Raw genomic sequence first — 27,857 nt, 5'->3', positions numbered from 1 at the left:
TACTGCCTCTTTTTTATTTTTTACAAGGTTTAATAATTCTGTTTATAAAACTTATTACAGACACACATTGACTACATTTACATGCACAAAACACTCTGGTTTTTGCCCTTATTCCGGAAAAGACAACATTCCTACTAAGCTGTTAACGTGTAATAAAAATGAATATTCCACTAATATTGCTGTTCACATGCAGCTGTCCATCCCATCCATCTGTTTTCATCCACTTATCCAGGGCCAGGTCACAGGGGCAGCAGGCCGAGCAAATCACCCGAGACGTCCCTCTCCCCAGCGACATTTTCCAGCTCCTCCTGGGGGACCCCAAGGCGTTCCCAGGCCAGATGAGATATGTAGTCCCTCCAGTGTGTTCTGGGTCTGCCCCGGGGCCTTCTACCAGTTGGACGAGCCCGGAACACCTCCAACAGGAGGCACCCAGGAGGCATCCTGATCAGATGCCTGAACCACCCCAACTGACCCCTTTCCATGCAAAGGAGCAGCGGCTCTACTCCGAGCTTCCTCCGGATGTTCGAGCTCCTTACCCTATCTCTAAGGCTGAGCCCAGCCACCCCACGGAGGAAACTCATTTCGGCCACTTGTATCCATGATCTTATTCTTTCGGTCACTACCCAGAGCTCATGACCATAGGTGAGGGTTGAGACGTAGATGGACCAGTAAGTCGAAAGCTCTGCCTTCTGGCTCAGCTCCACGATGGTCTGGCACAGCACCCATCCATCTCATGCTCCATTCTACCCTCACACGAGAACAAGACCCCAAGGTAATTGAACTCCCTCGCTTGAGGCAGTAACTCTCTCCCAACCCCAGTCCTTCAACCACTTCCTTGAAAAGGTATAATGACACTTGTTCATCTTTGAAAACCTGTTGATATCAAAGTCTTTGGTAATGTTTAAAGTAGGTATGTTTCTCCCTCTGACCAGGAATGTGGGCTTTTCTTTTGGGCATGTGTTTCTATCCAGCCTTGTTGACTGTTGGTGAGTTGGTTTGTGTGCAACACATCAGTGACAATGCACAAAGCCGGCCATAAATAGGCAAGAGTTTGTGTGTTGCGAACTGCAGTAAAAACCCCAGTTGAGACACATTTTCTGAATGAACTGTATATATGTCAAAAAATGCTCTTCAGATTGGGTGATTTCAATCTTCTTTTGTTGAAAAGAGAAGCTTTCTGGATCTATACTTTAAATACTCTTGCTCCCAGTGGCCTTAATGTTGAGTTTGACCTTAAACTTTTTCTTTGACTCTAGATTGTCCTGTCTTATAGGCATTGTGATGCATTTTCTAATCCTTTATCCTTAACTTCCTTATATGTAGACTGTTCTAAATCCTTTAACATTTTTCCAAAATTCCTAGAATTTAACTTTTTTCTATTTCAATTATTTACCATTACTATTGTAAGTAGATTTTTTCTAAATTCAATTTTTTCCTAAAAATTCTTTTTCTAAAATTGTATTCAAAATTTAACATTTTTCTACTAAATCATTAACAATTGTTTCTTATATCTAGATGTCTTTTTTCAAAGTCCTAACAATTGTTTTGCAGTCTCCCCTCCTATAGGAATTCATTTTTCAAAAAACAGGGGTATTCTGTCCTTTATCACTTTAAGTGGTGTTTAAATGCATTTTTCTCTTCCTGATTTGACTGTATTTAAAATAATGATACTTTTTATTGTCTACTACTTTTTGATAATTGAAAAGAATGTAAGTGTTTTTGAACTGTACTTTTGAATTGTCTATATTCTGTCTTTTTTAGTCTTTAAGATTATACTTGAATGGAAATTGAGCCTTGATCTTATTGTGCTTTTTTCCTGTCTCATCTGTGTGGCAATTTGTGTTGATTGTCAACTCCTCCCATGGCATGTGCCTGTAATTGAAGACACTCCCTCTCATCATAGAGCTCACCTGTGTGTCCTATAAAATGTCTGGTAGCTCAGTATCTTGTAAAGCCCTGATGAAGACGGTCTAGTCGAAACGTTGGTACTTGAATAAAAGAAAATATCTTTGCATCAATATCTTGCATCAAGAGTGCGTGCCTGACATCTTTTTTCAAATTTGTATTTTTTCGTCAACGGTCAGCACCTCTCCAACCCTGGTGTGCGCTCCTCCTCTCTCTTCACCAAAAAATGCTCTTCAACCTGAATAATATCGGCATATCCCACATGTCTTAATCAGAAAATGCTTCAGTCGGGAAACCTAATTCAGGAAATCCAAACAGGATATACTGTTTACATGACTGGTATCAAATTCCGAGGTTTGTCATAATCTGAATAATAGTAGATATTAGTGTGCATTTAAATATAATAGTGACAGACACACAAACACAGACTGACCTGTCCAGCCAGCATCTCATAGAGCAATACTCCGAAGGCCCACCAGTCCACAGACTTTCCATAAGGTTGGTAGGCTATGATCTGAAATATAAGAGACCATGTTCAGGAAACTTGATATAATCACTTAAATCACTGAAGCGAGGGAGGGCAGTGCATGGGAAGAATACTAATTAAATACAAGCTAAAATACCTCAAAATATGATTTAAAAGTAGTCTAAAAAACATTCAGAACGACCAGCTATAGGCCAGAAACAATGACAGAAACACATGCACTGCCAGCCCGCCCACCATCACTCACACCTCACACACACTCTACCTCAGGGGCTATGTAGTCTGGTGTTCCACAGAAGGTCTTGGTCGTGACTCCATCATTCATATTTTCTTTACACATGCCAAAATCTGCTATCTTAATGTGACCCTCACAGTCCAGCATCACGTTGTCCAGTTTCAGGTCTCTGCAGGAAGGAAAACAGAGATGGATTAGATACGAGATAATGCACTTCAGAATTATTTCCTGCATCTGCGCCACCGAAGTGCGACACATATCCTCTAAACATTCTGACACTAAAATGGCATTTTTCAGAGAAACAAATCAGGAGCAAATTGAACTTTGTTTGAGACACATGTATGTCTAAAGGCTGTGATGCACCAAGCCGATGTCTGGCCGTCAATGAGTGCCCTAGTCTTTGTGGTGTGACCAGCCCTTCTCAGCCCTTGTTGGCCCTTGTTGGCTTTTTTTCAGCCGATTAAGCATGTTGAATCGGTGTTGGTATGGTGAATGAGAAGAAACTGAAGTGAGGAAAGTAAACAAACAGCTAAAGTCAAAAGGGAGTGAGATCAAAACAAGCTTGTTACATAAAGTAAGATTATTTTTCTTTAGCCATTGAGCTCTTTAGCAGAAATGTTTCGTGGTGGTTTGTGTCATTGCTCACTGATAAATAAAAATACATATGCTTTGTCTGATAAACCGAGACGGTCCACTTTAGATTCACTTCCTGTATCTGTGTCACATGGGTTTCGCCATTGCGCCACCCCTTTAGGAGACTAACAGTGGCCCTGAGTCTATTTATTCCAATGGGAAAAGTTAAGATGAGTACAGATTATGACCGTGTCCTTTGCCCGATAGTCACCCAGTGTGACCCAGTTTTCACAAGCCCCAATCCTTCTGAACATTCTCACACTACAATGGCATTTTTTCAGACAGACAAACGAAACATTAAATTATTACTGTATATAGTGTTGTATTGTTTTGAATCTGATTTCATCCATCCACATGTCATTAACTACACTTCCAAACAAGGTGGGGGTATGCACGGAAGAGATGCCCACACCCACTGAGGAGACCAACGTATACCATTTAATTCCACTGGCGCAGCTTGTATTGCGTTATCTGTTACAGACTATCTTTGGCTTTGTTCTTTCAACATTGGATTGTGTTGTTGGTGTGCTAACTGGCCAACTAAGTCATGACGGTCCTCCAGTTCCCCTCTGTGAATGATGACTTCCACTGTCTGCTGCTGTGGACAATTATTTCCTCTTACACAGGTGCAGAACGTACGTCCTGGTTGGCTGCCAGCTATAGTCTTTTTAGCCAAGACACAGGCAATGTGAAGTGATGGAACAGTCGTTTTTTGTCGCCACTAGTTCTTTGATGTCAGTTTGCTGTGTCTTGGCCTTCAGCAACACACTCTTACAGGATCTGGCAACATCTGACATGTTCTTGTACTCAGTTAATATTAGATATCAAGCTAGCAGACAAAAATGATCTGCAAAATAAGGAGCAAAAATTTAATTTGTATCACATACAGTGTTGTATTGAGAGACAGTTGTGCCCACTCAGGAGTATAGACCATGTCATACCATTGACACAGCTTGTAATACACCATCTTTTGTTATAAACACAATGTCAGTGGGAAACAACGCTCAATTCACTATCCAACATGGACCACGTAGGCTCATCATCTCATTTGCTTTTTTTTACTCCTAAGTTTTCTTCTCCTCTACAGTCTATCCTGTGCAATTTAGTGTGAGTTTGATAGGGAACGATGCTCTGCTTAATCCAAGAGGTCGAGCTGCAGTTACACTACACCAGATGACAGATTCTGATTTGCAGTTGGGAGCACGGCAGCGTTTGTGGGGGCGGATTCTCGGCATAATACTATAAACAGCAGAAATCTGTTAATTGCAGCTGAAGTCTAAAGGTCAAAATCCTACTTTTCTTCGGTGGTTACTGGGGATGGGTGACGTAGTCAGAAAAATATTACAGATTAATACGCATTATTTTTAACTCCTTCCCTATGGTTCTGCAGTGCACATCTTAAAGGGACAGTTCACGCCAGTGTTGGAGATATCAGCCATAGAGATGTCTGTCTTCTCTCCAGTATAATGGAACTAGATGAAACTCAGCTTGTGGTGCTGAAAGTGTCAAAGAAATACATTTAAAAAACTCAACAGCAATGTCTCTTTCCAGAAATCATGACTTGGTTTCTCAAGACAATTCAAAGACCTTGCTGTGAGCAGTTTTATGTAGGAACTATTTTCTTTCTATGGAACTATACCCACCAACCCTACCACAGAAGGAAGTACAGAATATGCAACTTGATTTGGGGTGAACTGTCCCTTTAAAGCAAATACTTACACTTGCACAATACTTACAAATATGATTCAGTATTATTTTAAATCTCTTTATTCAGACTGTGCTGAAATAAACCTTGTAAAGTCTGAAACTAAACTGAGAATCCTCCATAATGAATGTGGTATTTTGTAAATGTTATTCATTTAGCATGTTGTGGGATGAGGTTACCTGTAGATGATGCCCTTTAGATGTAGGAAGAACAGACCGATGGCTATCTCCGCAGCATAGAATCTACACACAGACATACACAGACACAGAGAGAAACAAAAACAGTAATTAGAAAGACTCTGAGAGAAAGGACAGGAGGAAAACAGATGGATAATTTGTGTGTGTGTGTGTGTGTGTGTGTGTGTGTGTCTGCATAAAGGTCAGTGCTGTCTCTTCAAGGCCAGAGAGCAGCTGATAAGATCAACAGGAAGAGTCTGGACACACTGACCACGCAGTCAGCTATGTTTACGCATGTGATTGCGTGGGCATGCACACTCGGTGTCAGTTTGTAAAGAGCAGCTAAAAGCTGTCATTTTGACAGGGTGGAGAGCCGTGTATTATTCATTCAGCTTTATTTAAATCTCGTGGAATCATTTAGGGCATGACCTAATTTCTAACGAAAGAGAGATACAGAAACTTTTAAGTTTGTGCAGCACAAAGACTGAAGCAGTTCTCCCAAATTCAGTGCTTGCATGTTGGACTTAGCACTTAGCATGCATTAGCCATTCATTTGATGAGGTTGAGTAATGACTATGGGACCAGTTTCATACAGAAGTGATAAATGAAGGCATGTTGCCATTTAGGGCTTTATAAAGACATAGAAACCAACGCCTGTCACATCTTACAGTTAAAGATGGCCACCCAACCAAGTAGAGTAACAGGCACTAGTAATGAATCTTAGGGCAGAGTGATAAACTGAATCTAGGGGTTTAAAAGATTCTGTTTAGACCTGGTATTAACATGCCTCTTGGTTGATTGGATCACAAGTGGACATTTGGAAGTCTGCCTGTTAACACCTGGCATTAGAATGAGTCTTCACAGGCATCCCGTGTTACCACTTGTGATCTGATCACTTCCCAGCTGTACAAATTAACACATGAATAATTTCTTTTTTTATTCGTTTATCATGAGGCAAGTGCATGCTGTGGTCCCTGGGCCTCCCGCCACTACTGCTGAAGGAGTGTGAGCTGTGTAAGCTTGTGCTAACCGGGCAGACATTGAACTGACCGCTTGACAGTGTGAGAGGAGAGTGACTTTGGGGACGGTCCTTCAGCACTGCGAAACAGCAGCAACAGAAAGTTTTAAGCTGGATAAGCCAAGACATCAGCTGTGTAGGTGGTCCTTCAATGTGGCCCTGGACACATTATGGTACACACTGCTGAAAGAATGTGGCCATATGCAGCTCAGACCATAGCCGAATGTGATCTGAGCGAGTAGATGCATTGAGGGCACACTGTGAGCTGTTTACTTGTCATTTGATCACCTAGGACACATGTTAATACCAGGTGTAAACAGGGCCAAAGTGGAGGCAGAGGTGTGTCTATAAATAACATCACCATACTCTAAGAGAGACGAGAAAACGACCTAAATTATCTGCCTTTTACTGAGCATAGGAAAATATGTCATAGCTTGCTGTAGTGTTTAATCAGTGATCAGCATGATGACCACATAGGTGTCGCCGATGCAGGATGCAAACACGGCTTTAGATGATAAACAAACACACACACAGAAGCACAAACCCATAAGATAAAATGAGAGTCCAATGCATCGTCATCATCCACGGAGCAGAATATCCTGACTATTGTCTAATAAATAAATTAAACAGAGCAGAACAAGTCGATGGCCTTAGATAAAAGAGTTCCTCACCCCCGTTCGACTTGCCCTTCAGCAGTCTAAACCTTCTGCCAGAGGGAAGAAACTCTAATTCCCTATAAAGCAGATGAAGGGCAAACTCCTCCACGGCTCTCGCTTTCCCGACAGCCCGCTTGTCAAATATGTCAGCCTGCTGGTTTGACTTGACACCAGTGATCTCGCCAGCCACCTTAATTATATTCTGCAGTTTTGGAGGTATTCTACCACACACTGAAAACTCACAGGAGCCGCTGGATTACTTTCATTTCTTTGAAGTTCTTTAGAGCAGCAACGTGCATCGGGGCGAACAACATATTTCACCCCGAGGCTCTGCTAGGATTGCTCATCCATCACCTGAGCCCCGTCAAACTGCTGATGGCTTATTCAACATGATTTTTAAAAAAAGCATTACCAAACTGTGAAACACCTACAAGCACGGGATTAAGATCTTGTGTTATGATGGCGTAAGAATGTATCTTTGCTTTTAGTCTGCTTTGTGTGCGTGTGTGTGCGGGTGTGTGCGGGTGTGTATACTCACACAGCATGGGGCTCTTTGAACTTGCCGACCTGCTGAATCTGATACATGAGATCTCCTCCATTTATGTACTCCATGACAAAATACAAACGGTCCTACAAGAGATAAAGGAGCAGACAGAGAGAGGGAGACGTTAAAAAGTTCATGTTCATAAAAGCAGGTGAGAGGTCACAGAGAAATGGTATGATAGCGCAGAAGAAAAAGCAAGATACTGTAAAGAGAAAGGGATTGCTCAGAGGTAGATGGAGACTGATGGGTCAAATAACAGAAGATTAAAGGAGAGATAGAGAAGAAAATGACATAGGCAGTGAGACAGAGAGACAAAAGATGGAAAAAGAGGAAGGAGACAGTGAGAAAGAGGTGATCGGGTTGTCGTCCTGTCAGTCTGCAACTGAGGGAACACAGCAACATCAATTTAAAAGCTTATTCTCCTCCATTATCTGCAGAAATTGCCAATAAGGTACAGTATGTGAGGGAGAGTGGAGGGATTTGGTGTGTGGCCATGTGTGTGTCTGGAGAAAACATTGTGCTTTTGTCCAGTGTGTAGGATTTAGGGGGATATATCGGCAGATATGGAATACAATAATAAGTATGTTTTCTTTAGTGTATAATCACCTGAAAATAAGAATTGTCGTGTTTTCGGTACCTTAGGGTGCATTCGTAAAATCTTATCTGACGCTCCACACTAAGGGCTCATTTATGCTCAACGTTAAATACTGATCCAGATACGGACGGAGTCTTCTGTCCGTGCTCTGCGTTCATTTCGTCCGTATTTCTGCACGTTTCCATAAAGCTTACGGATACGGGCCAAACGGAGCAGTACCACCGGGAACCATGGGGGCAGTGTTGTTGTCACTACCTGATACGTAGCTCTAGCGAGACACGAAGAAGAAATAACAATTCAATTTCTCTCATCAGCAGTACTAGAGAAAAGAATTCTCCATCCTCCAGTCGCAATGTATTTAACGGCCTCACCGACCACCGCCTCCTACAACGCTGCCTCTGTTTTTGTCTTTTATGCAAGAGGTACATTATCAATATCTCCTCCACAGTCGCCATGTTTGTTTTTGAGTTTGTTGTTGTCATAAACTTTTGACGCTGGGCTGCCTCCTGGTGGATATATGTATAACATCCATGCCAATGTAAAGGGCGCATGGAAGTATGTAGGCAGTGACGGTAACATCATTTGAAACGGACGTATACATTTTCGTACGTAAAGGGAGCATAAATGAGCCTTAAGATGAGAAAGCTGCTGTTTGAAGGCATGGATTTCTACATGAATTAACGAATGATTAAGTTAATCACACATTCACTCCACTCGTCACTCTGCTGCTCCGTCTCCCCAGACAGAGTGCTCAGATTGTGCTCTGCCACTCCGAGACTTCGGTGTGGAGTCCGGTGTAGTTTGTGCCACAGAGTGCCCTGGCACTCAAAGTGAGTATTCCCTAAGCTCACCCTTGGAATGAGACGCTAATATCTACATAGGGAGTGTGTCCTCATCCACAGAGTCTGCCATATGGAGAAAGAGCCAAACAGCGTCAGAAAAACACACATTTTTAACATGAAATTGCTTTATTCACTGTTTTTTACGAGTTAAATCACCTGGTCTGTTTGTTTTGGCGAGGAAGAGACTTCTGTGGATAATTCGGCTCCTGGTAAAAACCTCCTGAATATCTGCATCTTAAGTTATCAGTGGAAAAAGCTGAGCACACATTAGCAGGTGCTGGGCTAGCTGCCTGTCGTCGCCAGGCCGAATAGCATTGGAGAAACACTGATTTGTAAACTGAAACTTCTTTATTCAGGTTTTTACCGGTTTTAATCACCTGGTCCTTTTGTTTTGAAGAGGAAGAGACCTCTGCGGATAATTCGGCTCCCTGTGAAAACCTTCTGAACAATAAATACTGAAGGAAACCTAACCGGGAGTTCACACTTCTCACACGGGGGAAGTGTTTTTAGCTGCCTCCAAACTGCAATCCTTTCCGCTATATGTCACTAAATCCTACACACTGCTCCTTTAAGGTGTTTCTGTGTGTGTGTGTGTGTGTGTGTGTGTGTGTGTGTGTGTATGTGTGTATGTGTGTGTTTCAGAGTATACTTGTATTGCCTGATAAGTCTTTAAGTGTATGTCTACAGTGTGTGTGATTAAAATGTATGTGTGTATGCATGTATGTTATAATTGCCTCAATGTGTGTGTTTGTGTGTGTGTGTGTGTGTGTGTGTGTGTTATAACTGCCTGCTAAGTCTCATATGTACAAAAGCCCTCCACTGGTCAAATAATTACTGCTGAGGAGGATTAACACACTCCACACTCATTTTTGGTATGTGTGTGTGTGTGTGTGTGTGTGTGTGTGTGTGTGTGTGTGTATGTAGCCCCAGTCAACTCTTGTCTTTAACCACAACCTCAAAGGGATCCCCAACATGCTACGTTCATTGATCGAGGGCAACATGAGTGTGTTTATGTGGCATGTGAATGTAAATGACTTGTACTCTGTGTTAAGTATGAGAGCTATATTTACTCCTCTGTTGACTCATCTTCAGTGTAATATGGATTATACGTCAGAAGATGAGCATGAATCAAATATGAATCCAGCCTGTGTATTCCAGCTGTGAGCTGGTGACAGCAGGCAGGGTGACTGCTGTTAAGACCACAGTGCTCACCAGCAGTGCGCCTGTGCCCTTCAGCAGGGCACCGCGCTGTGGCTCCCTTCAGATCAAATATAATGTGGATGTGTAGGGGCCTATGAGGGGTGTCACTACAGCTGGCAAAGAATCTCAGATGGAGAGCTGTTTTGGTTTCTAGTCACTCTCTGTTTGTAAGACCAAACATTTCATTGAGTCCATAGAGCCTTGAACCAGCAGCAAATGACAATTAGTAAAAGTACTGTTATAAAAATCTGGGTTGGTGTTTCTAATGAGACATAAAAACATTTTATACCACTTTTGTGAAAACATGTCGATCCACTCACCATGCTCTGGAAAGTGGAGTGCAGTTGTGTTAAGAACGGAGGCTTCCCAGGCAACGCTAGCACCCTCTTCTCCACCATGGTGCACTCCACGTCATCGTCCTGGATCACAACGTCCTTCTTCAGGATCTTTATGGCGTACAGCTCCTCTGTCGTTTTACGCTCTGCCAGCATCACCTAGAGAGAGAGGAGAGGGGAGAAGACAGAGAGGGAAAATACAAGGAAGAATGAATTCATCAATATTCAAAATCTTTATGGCGCACAGCTCCTGTCACGCCTTTATTGTAACATCACCTTGGAAGAAAGAGGGGTGCGGGGAAGAAAAAAGGGCAAAGAAGGGAGGGAGGCAGAGAGATGTGGGAGTCAGGGAAAGGGGAAAGGGAAGAGGATGTACTGTAAAGGGCAGGGATGAAGGAGTGGAGTGATAAAGGAAAGCTGTTTTGGGTTAGACAGTCAAGGCAGAAATAAAACGAGAAAGGACAGGAGGGAAGGGGAGAGAAAACTGATTCATCATATTTCAAGATGTCATCTGGGGAGAGGGGAAATGGAAAGAGAAAAGGAAGGACAGAGGGAAAGGAGGGGATAAAATGCTCTTATAGTGTGATTGCATGTCACTCTGTGTAACAACCTTAGGCAGTTTAGCAGCAAAGGAATCCTATGCTCTTGTCCCAAATGAAGCCTTTGTGGTCACAGCTTTCACCACACCCTTTAAGATGTTAACATGGAAGCATCATGCTCCTCTATCCATTTGTTAATGGTAAAAAAAACATACACACTTAAAAGGTCATCTCTTTGTTAAGATACGGAGTCCCTTTTTGGATTTTTACGACTCCCTACAGGCGCCTCTTCATCAAGAGTAGGGGTGGAACCCATAAATGTCCCATTACAGCTGCAGCTTCCATTTTCCCCTCTCCTTCTTCTTTGACTTTAAATAATTAATGCATTTATTTGATTATTTTATCATGTTCTCCCCTCCTTCACCTGCATTCTGCAACATGTAATCCTATGGGTAGGTGGGGTGGTAGGGATGGGAATGGGGATTTAAATCTGTCAGCATATTTGATGAATAGTTCTTTTTTCTAGTTGAGGGATGAGTTGGGGAATTAAAGTCAAATGTACATGTTTTATATCTTTCACTTTTGTGGGCTGAAAAGTTTGAAAATCAATAAAATATATTTACAAAAAAATCTTTGTGTCAGACTGCATGGTATCACTTTAAAGGCATGTCAAATGGTGAGATAAATGACCGGTGAATCGTAGCACTAAGATGCATCATCCCTTTGTGCGTCACTGCTTTTTGAGTGTTTTGTTTTTTTTAACTTTACAAAACTAGAGTTCATAGTGTTGTGTCATTTCATGCTCATTCAGAGTGGTTCCTTTGTTGTTCAACTGCAAAATGACCATTTGTGTACCAGTTACTTGTTGGGTGTAACCTTGAATTCACGAAGAAAGCTTTGTTTTTCTCGCATGTCTCCACCGTGAACTGAGAGTCCAAGAAAACCGAACATTATTTATGAACTTCAGTATTCAGGGTTGGCATTAAACAACAAAAAACTATGTGAAATCATCTGTCTATCTCACACAACTAGTGCAGCATAGTCCAAGTCTAATTCATCCAGTGGTATGAGAGTACTAAATCACTAAATCATAACGATTTAAAACATGTCAGTCTCACGCACAGCAAAATAGCATGCCTGAGCAAGCACATGCTTTTAAACCCTGCTCAAGCAGAGGCGGATGTGTTTCATATTGCAAAGTTTTAGCAAAAAAGCACGATGTTGTTCGGGAAGTACTGAGCATACATCTTGTACACGAGTGAGGGGAGAATGGAGCATGAGAAGGATCAGTGATTTGGTGCGGCGTCTGCAGTGATGGGGCACTGCGCCGCTGTTATGGTGAAGAGAGAGCTAAGCCAGAAGCCGAAGCTTTTGAGTTACTGGTCCATCTACGTCCCAACCCTCACCTATGGTCATGAGCTCTGGGTAATGGCCGAAAGAATGAGATCGTGGATACGGCCGAAATGAGTTTCCTCCGTGGGCTGGCTGGGCTCAGTCTTAGAGATAGGGTAAGGAGCTTGGCATTTGGAGGGAGCTCGGAGTAGAGCTGCTTCTCCTTGGCATCGAAAGGGCTCAGTTGAGGTGGTTCGGGCATCTGATCAGGATGCCTCCTGTTAGAGGTGTTCTGGGCCAACCCAATGGCAGGTGGCCCCAGGGTAGACCCAGGACATGCTGGAGGGATTACGTCTCTCATCTGGCCTGGGAACGCCTTGGGGTCCCCCAGGAGGAGCTGGAAAGCGCTGCTGGGAGAGGGATGTCTGGGGTGCTTTGCTTGGCCTGCTGCCCCAGTGACCCACCCCCCGGATAAGGGATTTAATGGATAGATGGATAGATGAGTATTTCACTGGATGAATGACATTTGGATTATACTGGGCAAGTTTTTACAGTTTGTTAACAGATGTTTTGATATAGTTTCTTGTTGTTAAATGCAGACTCTGATTACTTTAAATCATTAGGAATGGTCACCTTTTTTGGATTCTCTGTACACTATGGAGGCATGCAAGAAAAAGTTTTCTTCACACAGGGTAAGTAATTAATATACAAATGGTCATTTTGTGTGTGAAATATTCTTTTAAGCTTTGGATTTCTCCACGTTGAAGCGCTGCACTTCTTCTTTTCTTCCCCTTCAGTAAAGTAAAGACAGAAAGGAGCTGCATGGCACTGAGATGATTGAGAATGATTAATTAATGGCCCATACAGCCTCTATACACTGTGCGATCCTGGGCTGAAAATCTTTGCTTGCCGACACAAAATGTTAACGGCACAGAGCACAGATTATTTAGTGCTTCTGAAAGATTTTTATACTGTTCAGGTTCTCTTTGCCCTTCACGGACATCAGGGAGGAGAAAAAGTAGGAAAAAAAGTAGGAAGAGAAAGAGGGGATTATTTCACGTCTTTCTTTAGGGCACACAGTGTGGGGGGCGGATGGAGATAAAAGAAGGTGGATGGGCCAGGAGAGTGGGATTAAAAAAATGGGTAGAAAGATTGAAGGAGGAAGTGAAGGGCAGAGGGAATGGCGGAGAAAGAGGTTGGCAGCAGTCAAGCAATCCTGAATCTTTTTTGTTTTAATGGTGAAGTCTAGGAGCACATCTGCTTGTAATTACACCTGTGAGAGAGACACACATACACACACACACACACACACATATGGTTTCATATATAATCTGTGGCTGCTAATTCCCGTGGAGGTCGAACAGACAGATGCCAGAATGCAATCACTATGAGATGCCTCTGTGCTGCTGTGTATTTGTATGTGTGAAATGTGTGTATACATGTGTGTGCTCAGCAGTTTAAATGTCTTGTAGCCAAGGTCAGGCTCATGTAGCTAACAATGCCTCAAATGGAGGAGTAAACGTTTCTGTCTCGTCTTCCTCTCTCAGGTCTCTTGTTTACGGTCTCCTCTCCATATCACCATATCTTCCCTCTTGTTTCTCTTTGTCTCCCCTTCCTACTTTCCTCCTCCTTTCTCCTCTCCTGCCCTCATATCTTCTTTCCTGAAGAACCAGCAGCTGCTGCAAATAGCGGTTCAAAATGTAGGTCAAGTCTCAGCTCGCAGGTCATCTCATAAAAGTTGCAGCAGGCTTGTGACCAGGTCGTAAAAGTTCAACTCTCTAGACTGAAGTCTGTATGGGCAAATTATATGAGCAAGTGTGACTGTTGAAGTTGTGCTGTGTGTGGAGCAAACCTTAACGGCTTGAGAAAGTGGAGCTTTAAAGCAATAGATCATCGTTTTGGGAAATACATTTTTTCGCTTTCTTGTGGAGAGTTAGATGAGAAAAAAGACCATTTTATCTCTCTGTTCAATATAAGGCTATAGCCTGGATGTGTTTCGTCTTAGAGATGCTTGTAGGTGGATTTTGTTACCTTTGGACTGGGCCAGGCTAGCTGTTTCTTCCCACTTTCTTTATGCAAAGCTAAGCTAACTGACTGCTGGCTGTAACCTAAACTCAAACAGACAGATACAAGAGTGGTATAAATCATCTCATCTAACTCTCAACAAGAAAGTTAAAAGTTGTACATCCCAAAATGTTGAGCTATTTCTTTGAAAGTACTAGCTAGCAAACATGCTAGGTGCAACAAACAAAGATAGGAAAGTCGGATGCAAAAAAAGTCAGATGACTTATCGTACTGTCACAAGCATGAGTAGATTCAATCTCATTTCTGAGTGGTGATACTGTTGGAGGATGTAGTTTGGTAGAAAAAAATAGTTCCTTCATGAAACTGCTCACAACAAGGTCTGTGGATTATCTTGACTAACCAGGTCATGATTTTTGGAAAGAGACATTGCTGTAGGTTTTTCAAATATCGAGCATAGCGTTAGTTCAGGCAGGACACGATGTCAAGCTCAGCTCACATCCCAGCTACAGCTGGTTTGCTGCTGCTCTCCCTGTCTTATGCTGTCCATGTAGGCGCATGGAAGGGCAGAGAGGTGTGCTCTCTCAGCCTTAGGTTTTCCATGTAGGTGTGTGGAAGGGCAGAGCGGTGTGCTCTCTCGGCCTTAGGTTTTCCATGTAGGCGCATGGAAGGGCAGAGGGATGTGCTCTCTTGGCCTTAGGTTTCCATGTAGGCACGTGGAAGGGCAGAGAGGTGTGCTGTCTTTGCCTTAGAATTTCTGTGTTGGCCTAGGAAAGGCAGAGACCCCGAAACAGAGTCCTACCACCAACTATAATTCTGCAAATGGAATTCTAGTTTTCTTTGACTAAAGTGGTCCTGACTGAAGTATATTTTTGATGCTTTGAGCACCACAAGCTGAGTGCCATCTTGTCCCATTATATTCCAGAGAAGGCAGACATCTCTATGGCTGATATTTCCCACACTTGGCAACTCACCCCAGAACAATCTAGACTGATAAATAGCACCACAGGTAAGAGGAAAAATATGTACTTTTTGGGTGAACTGTCCCTTTCATTTTGATTTTAAAAAGTCAGATTAAAGCTCACAATTTCAAGCTCATCATCTCTCTCGACTTTTATGTCTTGTCACTGTGACAGAAAGCTGACAGCAAAAACTGTTCAGAAACAAAAAAGTTGTAACTTCTGTAAATTATCAGCACAGATAAAGTCTCTTTTTTCCACATGTGAGACTGCTCTGCTGAAACGAGTCGACTGGCTGCATAGCCTTCCTCTTTCCTATCATTCTAAAACTAATAAAAGTACTTTTATCTTAAAACAAGGCAGAGAACAAGTGAAAAGAATGTGGAGGAAAAACGGCTGAGCTTTACATTACATGGCTAGCATGGCGTGTTTGTAGTTCCCATGAGGCTAATTGAGTTTTGGGACCTCAACAAAGGATCTTTCATCCAATCGTATTCATATTAAAAACTTTTTCTTACGTTAATTTGCATAAAACACTGAGTGAACCGAGTGATTTGAACATTTTGCAACTGCAAACTCAAGTTAAGCTGAATTCGACTGATTCATTGATGTGTTTAATATACCATTTTCTCTGGGGAAGCAAGATAGACTGGATCTTAGAGAGACTACTGAGTTAAGAAAACACCACAGTACACTGCAACATGAGCTGCCAAGAACCACTACCTGCTCACTTGTTATAAGTTGCTGTTGATGAATGTCAGCTTAATGGTGTAAATGGGAAACATATCACACTGATTATTCTTTCCAAAACCCTCCAAGTACAGAGCAATCTCAGTGACCTTACACCCACTTCATAATTTCTTTTTCCCCTAAGAGATGGGAAACTTAGACGCTTGGCTGTTTATGCCATATAAATATTCAGGTATGATAATGTGAAGGGGTTATTGGGTTTGGGATACTACAGGGAGTGCAGCACAGATGGGCATAGACACACAGGTGTGTGACGGTGTAAGTGTGTGTTTGCATAGAGAGTAGCCACAGATAAAGAATGTGCATTACAATCTCCAGCATTAAAGTTTAGGTATCTGTTGAAGCTGGATCTATGCCGGTGGTATCCTTTGACAACAGCAGGTCTATGTGTGAGAGAGAGTGTGTTAGTGTGTGTGTTGTGTATGTTAGGACTCATCCCATATGGCTGCAGTGTGACTCTATGGTAATACAAACTCTATAAAGTTGAAACAGAGAGAAAGGACACCATCTGGCCCAAAGCTCATTTTATGCAACCACAAGGACAAGGACGGGACCAACACAAGAGCGAGAAGACATAAAACCACAGGGTTTCATCTGAAATCAAAAGATGCGCTGGACACAAAGCAACAACAGGAGCTCTTTGGTATCATTACAGTGCCAGATCACTTTTTCATTATACCTTCTACATGTCATTGTAGACATTTACCTGATGCATCTAGGTCTTAGGCCCTGTCTACAGCTTTACAGATACTTTTTTAAACTAATATTTTCCTCCTCTGTTTTAAAATATTATTTGTCATTGTTTCCCAAATGCTCCCTTTTACATGTCCACACAGATAAACAGTAACTGTAGTTTCAAAAAATCTACCTGTGACCTAAACTCTGTTTTTGACAGATAAATCATTTTCTAAAATATCTGTATACATGCAGACAGGGCCTGAGTTACATTTCATGATCTCATTGAGGTTCAGTGTCTTCTTCAAGGGCATGATGGTCACAGTGTCATTCATAAACTGGCTGCTCTACTATGAATTGTGGCGTTTGTCACTACTGGCAACGCCTTTTTATCCAAGAAAGTTGTTCTGGGTCATTTGACAGAAAAGCAGTCCTCAGGATATTAACTGTCATGTGTCGTAAATGATGCCACTGTGTTTTCTCTGCTGACCTTGCAGAGAGAATTTACCCAGGGAAAACAAATGAACCCATTCCACTGCACTGCCTCATACTGCTCTATGCTGTATTACAGTGGGCTGTCTTGTGTTATTCTAAACTGTCATATATATCATATGCAGTCAGTCTGTCTCCACACAGATGGTCAATGTGGGACCTAATCTCACTGCTAGTGTGCTAAAGTTGAACTTTTATTCCTAAATGAAACCAGACTTTTTATGATCATTGTTGGCATTTATTAGATTTTTATAGTCCACATTGTATTTCTATGTGTTAAATGTTCTCAAGGAGAAACGCTACGAGAAAATGCACATCCCAGCGTTTGATAAGATGCATGTTGGATCAAAGACAAAGCTAGCAGAGGTGGAACAAATGCCAAACAGATCCCTGGTTAAAAGAGGAAGTGTAAGGAAAGGCCTGGTGCACAGCATTAAAATCCTTCTAACAGGAGCATCTTGGTGTGCGACTTTGTTTCACCTCTGTTGAATGTTCCCAGACACATGGCGTCCCATTCAGTTTTGCAGGAGCAAAAGCAGCAGATCATAATAAGAGGCGTTGCATCAAATTTGGGGCAGTGCTTCTACACATGTACATGTGGATTAAAGTTGGTTTTAATTCTTAAGTATTTATCTGCAACATTAAATACTGATGATACATAAGCAATGATCAAAGTTAAAGTCCCCTTAGTTGTTATTATTAAGTCATTAGTCAGTCAAAAATGGGAACCTGGGGTATGTTTAATCTGAAAATGGTGTGCGTCGTCTCAGGGGTTAAACCTCGAAATAGTGTGAGGCAGTGTCCGACACCTCCAACTTCAAACATGGTCAATTATGACTCCTTTTATCATAGTTTTTTGGATCCAACAAGGTTTTATATTTGTTGAACAACTTGAACTGAGAGTAGTGATTTAAAAATATGTGACGTCATCACAATGTAAAATCTTTGAGCCAACCAGGAACTCACAAGCAGGGCTAGAAGTAGAAACACCACTGTGCTAGTGTTGTGTCGTGCACAAATGTATTGTTCAAAAGAACGAATCTGTTGAGTCGATGTACTGAACTGAATCACTTCCGGAACTGATTCGTTCATTTCTCAGTTCAGTTGAGCTCAGCAGCGAGGGGAGTGGAACTGCAGATTCAGTCCGTGCGAACGACAAATCACTCGCGAGTCGTGAGGCAACCAGGGTCCAGGGAGGGACTGCCTACCGCGTGACGAATCACTCAGTGAACGAATCACTAGTGAACAAATCACTCAGTGAACGACGTAACCTCGTTCCCTGAGTGATTCAAATCATTTCTTCTCAGCGATAAACTTTCATAGGGACCGTTTTCTCCAAGCTAACAGCTAATGTAGCCAGGAGTCAAGCCACATGAACACAATCACACACCTCCCCATTGTTTTAACAGACTTAGTTTCCAGATAAAAAAATTTAAAACGTTAGGCTGGCCACTAATGAGACTCACCAGTGCAGGGCAGACGCAGCAGCAGCAACGGAGAGAGACTGAGTCGGACTACGCAGTACACCGTCAGGGCTCCTGAACGATTCGGTGAACAAATCTTTTGAACAAATCTTTTTAATGAACTGATTCTAGTGATTCAGTAACATCTAAAGAGCTGCGTTGCCCGTCACTACACTGCACATATTGGCATATGCACCAGGAGAGCAGCTCCACTAGAATGAACAGACGCCATCTTAGCATCAAGTATTAATGTATCATTATAAATCTATTAGGCTGGTAGGCTTGGAGCGGAGCTGTCCATGATGCTGATCATTCCCACAACACACACCAACATGCTCACATCCTGTAAAATAACAGAATAAATACAGCTTCATATGTGTGTTTTTGCTGTGTATGTGCTTATGGTGTGTGCGTATAGAGACCTGACATTACAGATCAGGCTGAAGCACACGCTCGCCCATGAGATACGAGTGTGTGTTATTACCCCACTGTAAGCATGTCCACAGAGAAATGTTAGCAGCAGTGTTGTGATGCAGATGTCCTCAGACACTGAGGCAGAAAGAGCAGCTCTGAAGGTACCAGCCTCCCACACAAAACTCAGGAACCATTACAATGACACGCACGTCAGGTGAACGCCTGTTTGTGCATGTGTGTTTCTATTTCTGTCTCATGTAGTGTGTGTTTCTTTCTAAATACTCTGAGTGTGTATTAACAATATGTGCTGGTGTGTGTGAACAGAGTAGGTCAGAATGAGGAATGTGCGTAAGTGTTCATTTTTTTGTGTCCTCGTTCCAATCTGTGCATGTTTTAGGGATTTGCGTGCATGCACGCGTGTTTCGGGTATTCCAGTAATGATCGACCCTCGACTCAGTCTCTCCACATTGACGCATCAGTGTTGCTTTAAATGCCTGTTACCATGGAAACAGGCAGCCAGCATACAGGTCTGGTACACAGACAATGGTCTCTCTCTCTCTCTCTGTCTCTCTTTCTGTCGTTCTCTTTCTGTCACTTTCCGTCTCTCCACCCCTGCTGCTCCACCCGCCGTTTACCCAATTTTCTCTCGCCACATCTTCCCATTCTTTCTGTTTCTCGCCTTGATTTTCATTCATTCACGTCAGTCTCCCCCCTCTCCAAGGTCTCCCCCCCTCCTCTCTCACTCTCCCTCTTTTCATTCAGTCTGACGTTTTTTACCTCTCTCTCAATTCATTCATGTCAACCTCGCCGCCATGCTCTCACATCTCTGTCTCGCTCTCCTTTCATCACTCTCTCCACTTGTCACGTCACCCTCTTTGTCTCTCTCCCTTCATCCATCTCTGTCTACCTGTGCTCCATCTGTTTTAATTCCCCCTATCTCAATCTTCTCTTTCTGTCCATCTTTTCTTTCCTCTGCGCTCTGTGTGTGCGTGGATGGAGAGCGGTGATGCTCGGTCAAACACACACAGATGCTCACAGAGGTTTTCTTCAAAGCGCACAATTAGAGCTTGTTTAATTGCGGCTTTGCACATACATCATAGGTTCCTTGGGAGCATTGGGTGTGTGCATCCTAAAAACGAATGCTACATGTCTACAATTAAGCTCATGAACAGTGGGGGCAGCATATCAGGATGAGACGTAAGGTCTGCCGCAGACTCTTAAGAAATGAGAACAACAATGCTGGCCAGCTTTAAAGACGAATAGAGTTTTTTTTTATTTTTGGTAGCTACAGCCTGACTTGATCTGGCAATTTTCACGAACTTTAGATCTTCAGATGGCTATTGCTCCTTAAAGGGATAGTTCAAATTTTTATGTGGTTGTATGAGGTTCTTATCCATGGTCAGTGTATTAAGAACATTAGATGGCGATCAGTACACCCCAAATTTGGAGAAGCAGGCGGGAGTTCGACACAGAAGAAAAAAGCAACGTATGGCTGTGGACGAGGGCAGCAGCAAAACCTTTTTTAGCCATCTATAACTAATCGATATCAGCTAAACATACGCTATGTTTAGAATATTTTTACCATATTACCTTGCCATCAGACAGACTTTTTCGTCGGGGAACTTAAGCCGTTATATCGCTATCTTTAAAGCCACCAGACTCCTTTAACAAAACCAGTAATTCTTCCTCACTGAACACGGGAGATGCTAGTCTACTATTGCCCAAATAGTTTGCTTGTGTTATTGTGTGACTTTTAAAGTGTTACTTCAGATTCACCAAAGTCACACAATAACACAAACTAAGTGATCAAGGCAGTCTAAGACCTCCAACCCCTGTGTTCTGTAAGGTAAAATTACTGTTTTTTGTCAATAGAGTCTTTGAAGTAAGTTTGAAGTAACTCAAGTTCGTTTGCCCCCTAAGTGCGGTTCGTTTTGGCAGGTGTGAACACAGCAATCACACTCAGGTGCGCACCAAAACAACCAGACTCCTTCTTGAAGAGGTGGTCTCAGTCTGGTTACAAATGAACTCTGGTGCGGTTCATTTGTGGTGAGAATGTGTTCCGACCTGGATCTGAACCAACTGCAGTCACATGACACATTGTTTGGGTTAAACATGAGCATGTTACAGTCCTGGAGGATTATTAATGTGCACCTCCTCCTGTACTGCCTTAATATGCACATTCAGCACATCCAATGCATCAAAACATTGTTTTCTAGTTGGAGCCACGCCTCGTTTTCAAACTGTATGGTTTGACTAAAATGAACAATGACAGCAATATAGTCCACGATGAGCAGCGCTAAAATCAACCTGCGTAGTTGTCCCTCCATTGTGACATTAGAAAGTGTCACATTTATCTTGCAAGTGTACTCTTCAACATTTGCTTTACTTCCTGGATTTTTCCTGATCAAGAGCAGCGTTCTCACACAAGGCATTTGATCTGGTTCACTTGTAAATGCGTACAAACCACTCTAGGCATGTATACAACTTTGCAACAAAATTAGTCCCTGATTCAGACAAAAGCAAGACAACTCTAAGTCTGAAAGCACCCTAACTTTCACTCTCAGTTCAGCTCCCCATCAAAAACGTCAGTCTGACGGCAAGCTAAAGCATTGAAAAGTCTCTCAGTATGATGTACACTTAAACCAATATTGATTTTTTTCAGGTCGGACTGTTTTTAGGTTGCTAAAATATGTTTTTCTGCTGGCCCCCGTCCACAGCAGTACATTGTTTAGCTTCCATGCTGATCCTTCTACCTGCTTCTCCAAACTGAGGGCATGCCGACTGCAGCTACTGTAGCTAATACACTGAATATGGATAAGTACCTCATTCAACCTTACTTCAAAAGATCTGAACTAGCCCTGCAACTCACTTTACTGAGTCAACTGAGTTACTTTAGGACTATTCTCCTCTTGTGCTACAGTAACAATACATCGTAATATTTATGATTTTCCTGTAATTACCATCTTGTGGCCACAGCGTAAGTTAATTGCTTGCTCTCTATACAATTTAATCCTCCAAGTATGTGAACAATGCTGACAGCAAAAAGAGTAATATGCAGAAACACACCTGTGGCACACACACAGTAGCAGACAAACATCCACACTATAGCCTCACCTTGCCGAAGCTGCCCTTGCCCAGCACCATCAGGAAGTTAAAGTCAGCCAGCTTCATGCGATCTTGGTTGCCATTGGAGTCGAACCGGGACGCAGCATTAGCCGACTTGCCTTCTGTGTTCTTGCCTGGTCCAATCTTAGCTCTCTAGATAAGAGAGAATAAGGGACTACGTTAGACACAACCTCCAACATTCAAAGGGACAACTGACTGTCAGTGGAAGAATATTTAAGCATACTAACATTTTAAAAAGTTATGATGAGGCAGCTGGTGATATAAGGCCTTTCAGCAGTATTTGTTGGGGAAAATAAGATTTTTATTTATTCATTATTTCCAACAATATTCGCCCCTTTGGTGCTGGAATTGGAACCAACAACCATGGTGCTATTTGCCACATTTTAACCATCATTTGAGATTGGTAGTCATTACCATGACTCTGCACTTTAATTCATGTGACACATGGATTGGCATAAAAGGGAGGACAGTGGCTGTAAAACAGCTCGGATGTTTACATAACGACAGATGTGAGGGAAAGGCCTTGAAGGAAACACCAGTGAAACATTAATTTCTTTCGCGTGCCAAGAATTGGGGGCCAAGAATAACATCCTTCTTGTGAATCATTTATGTGAAATGTTGTCATCATTTGAGAAACTCCCATTAGTAATGCTGCTAATTATCTGGACCCAAGTCTTATTGCTTGTGGCAAATATGCTCAATATGGCAATCATATCAAAAGATTTTTGACAGTTTGCTTCAAGGAATACTTCAATCCCAAAATGATGAGTAAATGTCAGTTACTTTGTTTTTCTCACATGCTTCAACAGTGAACAAAGAATCCCAAGACAGAGAAAGTGTTAAAGTAAAAGGAGGCCATGTTTAACAGAAGCAAAACTACATCAAAATATCAATTTACAAAGTTGTACACAACTTGCGCAGTAAAATCCAAGTCTCATTTAAGCAGTCATATGCTCAGTACTTCCCAAACAGACAGCTGTTTCCGACGGGAAACTGAACTGTGTTCTCTTCGAAGCCAGTCTCCACTGACAAAGACAGCCACTTTACCTCACTGCACAAAGGAGCTGCTGAGGCAGGATTTGGAGTTAGCGAGGTAACTTAAGGGTTAACTCAGGGTTTTCAGTACTACAAAGCTGGTTCTCTTTTTATCAGGATAAATCACCGTGGTAACTTATGCTGCTCTGGAGCAGGTAATGTTCACGGTATCATATCACAGCCCGTCAACACAGTGACCTCTGACCAATCAGATCACTGAAGAAAAAAGTATCCATGGACAAAATTTTGGAGTCTCAGATAAAGAAAGAGTCACCTATATATTGTTAGAGGTCAGTAGTAATAGTCGGTCATTTCATTGTTTCAGGGCTCTATTTCCACTGGTTTTAAAACAGAGCTTCTAACAAACGGAGAGATCATCTATCCACTAAACACAGGATTTTAACTTATGCAAAGTTTATTTTAGTCTGCAGTGACAGTGTTGATATTTTACACTCTGCTTCCACCACTGCAGCTCAAAATACTGTGTGATGAGAACGAGGAAAAAAGATAATATTTCATTTAATAAAATAATCCACACACTGTTATGTGGCTCCCGTTATTATAAATGCAACGTTTGGGTAAGAAAGATGTCCTCAGTCAGTAACTAGGCTACTTTTCCACTCTTTACTTCAGCAGCAGAAACAGTCTGGTGTTATTTTACTGTCTCGCGGTCGCAGACATTTTCAGTACCATTTCATCTCATAAGATATGAAGCAGCCTACTTCATTCATGGTTCTGATGATGTTGCGTGTACTTAACACCCCCGCCTCTCTCACATGAATGCACTCGTAGCTGGATAGGAAAACCCAGAGTTGACTGAACCAGTTGATAACCAGCTCTGTAGTACTGGTTATCCAGACGGCCAGTGTTAGGGTTAGTCAAACAAAGATATCCTGGGTAAGTAGAACTGGCTTTGCAGTACAGGCCTGCTGGTCTTCACCAAAGTCATGCAATAACACAAACAAACTAACAGATCCAGAAAGCTGGAGACCAACAGTTTGTGTTTAGTGAGGTAAAAATCCTTTTTTTGTGAATGGAGTTTGACTTTAAGGAGTGTTTCCCTTTCTTTTCAGCTCCCTGTAGGAAAGGGCTGTCTATTTGGGAGGGACTGAGCATACCACTGAAAAAACTTAGACTTGGATTATACTGCACTAGTTGTGTGAGAGTTTCTAAATGTTTTGATGTAGTTTTGCTGTTGCTAAACCTGCCCCCCTTTTCCTCTTATTCATCACAAATTTTCTCTCTTTTTTTGGATTCTTTTACACTATAAATTTAGGCAGAAACACATATTTCACACATCAAGGTTATAAACAAGATAGAAGAGAGAGTAAAAGAGTTCAGCCAGCCACATCTCAAAAGTTTGGGAAATAAATAAATCACAGTAATAAATATACATTCTCAACACAGGTGTAAGAACAGTAACATTTTAGAATCCGAACATGGCTGGTCTAATAAAAATACATACAGCCCTTAAAACTTTCAAATTCCCCCTAAATGTTCAGAGACGCTTTTTAAAAATTTGGGGCATTTTAATATGAAAGAGAAAACCTTTTTGTTAGATAGACGGGAGTGGAAGTGATAAATATGGTAAAAGGGAAAAGTTTTTAGCCTTTCGGTTCATTCTGTTTCATTTATTCCGTGCAGGCACTTCATACTTTCCATAACAAATATGGCTTCCCAGTGAGTCTGCCACTCCATTCAATCACGACTGTCACCACTTTCCCTTGTTTCTGTCCTTCAACCACTCACTCTCAAAGTTTTTCTACCATTTCTCTTTCTCTCTATAATTCATTTCTACTTCATCTTTATAAATGTGGCCCGTGTCTCTGACTCTCCATTTATTCATGTCTGTCACCACTTCCCCGTCTCTCCTCTATTCACTCTTAGTTCCTACGTGCCTGCCGCGACCTTGTCATGCTCTCTCGTCCCGTCTCTGTCGTAAGGAACTATTGTAATCTTACAATCTAATCTAATTATAATCTTATTCTTCACTTTGTTAAGCCATGCTTCAATTTAAAAACAGTCTTAAGACATTAACAAAACGCCTGCACACTCAGAGACAGAGGTGCAGGATGAGCACATCTTATCCTATCTTATCTTAAATTGCTGATCCGCACTGAGGCTCTCTGCACTTCTTCTGTCCTGTGCAGTAATTTCTCTGCTGCCTTGTCTAGAAAATTGTCAGAGTGAAGCATCCGAGTACTCTGCTGCTCCCTGCACTGTGTGTGTGTGTGTGTGATGCAACCCATACGGTTCCCGACTCATCAATGGATAAAAGGCTCTATCTGTCTCCATCTGTTCTGACACACACACACACACACACACACACACACACACACACACACACACACACACACACAGAGGAGCACTTGAGGTATTTGTGAGCAGCAGAGCATGCTGAAGGCAACACTCTCAAAGCCTTCAGAGATCAATGCTGCTCTCTCTGTATACAGCCATGTGTCCAAATATTTCTGTGCACATTATAAATGGTTGAATGGCAGCAGAAAAATCTGATACATTTTCTTAAAAACCTGAAAAACCTAAACTGCATTAACACTAACTTGATGTGTTTTTTTTTTTGCTCTTGTGGGAGAATGCATCTGAACAATTCATCTTCATCATCTGTCTCATCCCAGTTACTGTCCTAATGCAGCCTCTGTGTACTGGCATGTAATAACAGCAACAGCTTGACTATCTAACCAACCCAGATGCCTGAAAAATGCCAAGAAAACGTTGGCATTGTACGTTTCTGCAAACCTCAAATATGATACATTTGTATGTTTCATATCTATCATAAAAACCTTTTATAGACTGATGTAGTAAATGAGCAGACTCTGTCATCGGGAGGTGGAGGGGATGGTGGATGACATGACACCTAGGCTAAATGCCTGTCCAGCTGCAGACGACTGTTTGAGACCAACAAACAACAAAACTGGTTCTTTTTTAGCAAGTTGTTGCTGTGTTCTCAGCTGCTTTTTAGGCACCAAAAGTGGGTGTCTTGTAGGCGTGGGAATCACCAAACGATACAATATTACTGTGATTTTAAACATGTTGTGATATGCTGAATATTGCGATTAAATATGATGCAATATTGTACTTTTTTCCAACTGTAAATTATTTCCCTAAAGGAAAACTTTGTCAACATCTGTATTATCTAATAAAATAAAGTTTTCAGTCTCTTCATCTCACTTTAATTATTTGCATTTGCAGCACAGTGTGTGTAGTGGACTAAAAAAGCAATAGATTTTATTATTCAAGTAGGCTACCAAAAGTTTAATTTGTATTCGTAACGATATGATATGATATTGCCGCATAAAAAAATATCGGGACACAATTTTTTCCACCCACCACTAGTGTTTTGTAGCAACCAGTTGCTGTTTTTCCACTAAGCATAGTGCTACGAGAAGCAGTTGCTTTTTACTGAGACATTGCTGCATCTCCTGCCGGGACAGTGCACAAAAAGCATTTGGGTCTTCACCGAGATGTCACTAGGTGCGGTTACATGATGGCTTCTCATTCAGAATGAAATAAATCTGAATGAAATAATTCGGAATTTTTTTCCAGGTAGTTTACATGGGAAATATTCATTCCAAATGAGGGTTTACACGGGAGATCAGTTTAATTGCCTTTATTCAGGTCTGCACAAGGTTTGGGGCAGGGAAGGTTTCTGATTGGATAGGGGGCGGGGCGGATGTTATGTGTTTACGTTTACCAGACGAAAACACTGTAGTTCTCGTTCCGGATAACAAGATGCTTGACGACGCCGTTCTTAGTGCCTTTTTTGGGCGTGTTTTGCTTATATTCTTGAGGCAGCAGTACGACAACAACCTTGTTCTGCTAATGCTTCGTCTGATGAGGAGCAGAACGGAGGTAGAAGACCACGCTGTGGCGAATGGAAACCAGTGAGTGCAACAAGTCCGACTCCTCTATCTCAGCCCGTTGCTATGCAGCCCGTTGCTATGCGTGCTATGTCATGGCGCCAGAAGGGCAAGGAAACGAGCATGCGCAGAAAGAACAGAATGGCTGTAATCAGGTAGGAGGTGTATACAAGACAGAAAAATTCTTCCATTCGGGTTCTGAAAAGGAATATTCCACCCCTGTGCACCGGATTAGATTTTCTTTCGGGTTGGCTGTTTTCATCCGGGTTGAGGTGTTTACAAGGAGCATTTCTATTCGGGTAGGGCTTCCAACCCGAATGCAAAAGGAATACATGGCTCCATGTAAACGCACGTACTGTGTTTCCACTGGGGATAGTGCGATGAAAAGTGGTTGTATTTTTATGGGAACATGACTACATTTCCAGCCATAGGTGTAGATTTCAGAGGGGATGCAGGGGACAAGTAGCATAGAACTATTCTTTTCACAAAATTACAGACATTTATTCCATAAATCAATGATAAGGCACATATTAGTTCATCAAATTCACCAGACTGCAAGAAATTAGGTTTTATATGTCCCCCTCAAGGATAAAGCGAAACCTACACCCTTGTCTCGAGCCATGACTGTGCCCGAAAACCAGTTTTTTAAGCCCAAACATGATCTTTTCTGATCTTTTCCTCACCATAACAACTGGTTTTCATGCCTGAACATAACCAACAGTTAACCACAGCGTTATTGAAGCAGAAACTTTCAACATATCTGCAACAAAATATCATACAAATGTATCCATGGTTTGCAGAAACATACAATGCCAACACTCTTTCTGGTAACTGGGTTGATTTA

At 42.0% G+C, this 27,857-nt stretch overlaps 1 protein-coding gene across 2 annotated transcripts in view; it reads right to left on the bottom strand.

Moving 5' to 3' along the window:
• The window catches only part of prkcbb (protein kinase C, beta b), a 173,640-nt gene that overhangs the window by 44,066 nt on the left and 101,717 nt on the right, over positions 1-27,857 (bottom strand). For both annotated transcript variants that reach the window (XM_033644341.2, XM_033644340.2), the window contains exons 9-14: positions 22,089-22,232; positions 10,314-10,487; positions 7,351-7,442; positions 5,142-5,204; positions 2,655-2,793; positions 2,339-2,419 (exon numbers count right to left, since the gene is read on the bottom strand). In XM_033644341.2, the coding sequence (XP_033500232.1) occupies positions 2,339-2,419; positions 2,655-2,793; positions 5,142-5,204; positions 7,351-7,442; positions 10,314-10,487; positions 22,089-22,232 (693 nt within the window). The remainder of the gene's footprint in view (positions 1-2,338; positions 2,420-2,654; positions 2,794-5,141; positions 5,205-7,350; positions 7,443-10,313; positions 10,488-22,088; positions 22,233-27,857) is intronic.

This window comes from Epinephelus lanceolatus, chromosome 18, assembly GCF_041903045.1.
Source record: "Epinephelus lanceolatus isolate andai-2023 chromosome 18, ASM4190304v1, whole genome shotgun sequence".
Classification (NCBI taxonomy): Eukaryota; Metazoa; Chordata; class Actinopteri; order Perciformes; family Serranidae; genus Epinephelus; species Epinephelus lanceolatus.
This window is presented reverse-complemented; position numbering and strand designations above follow the sequence as displayed.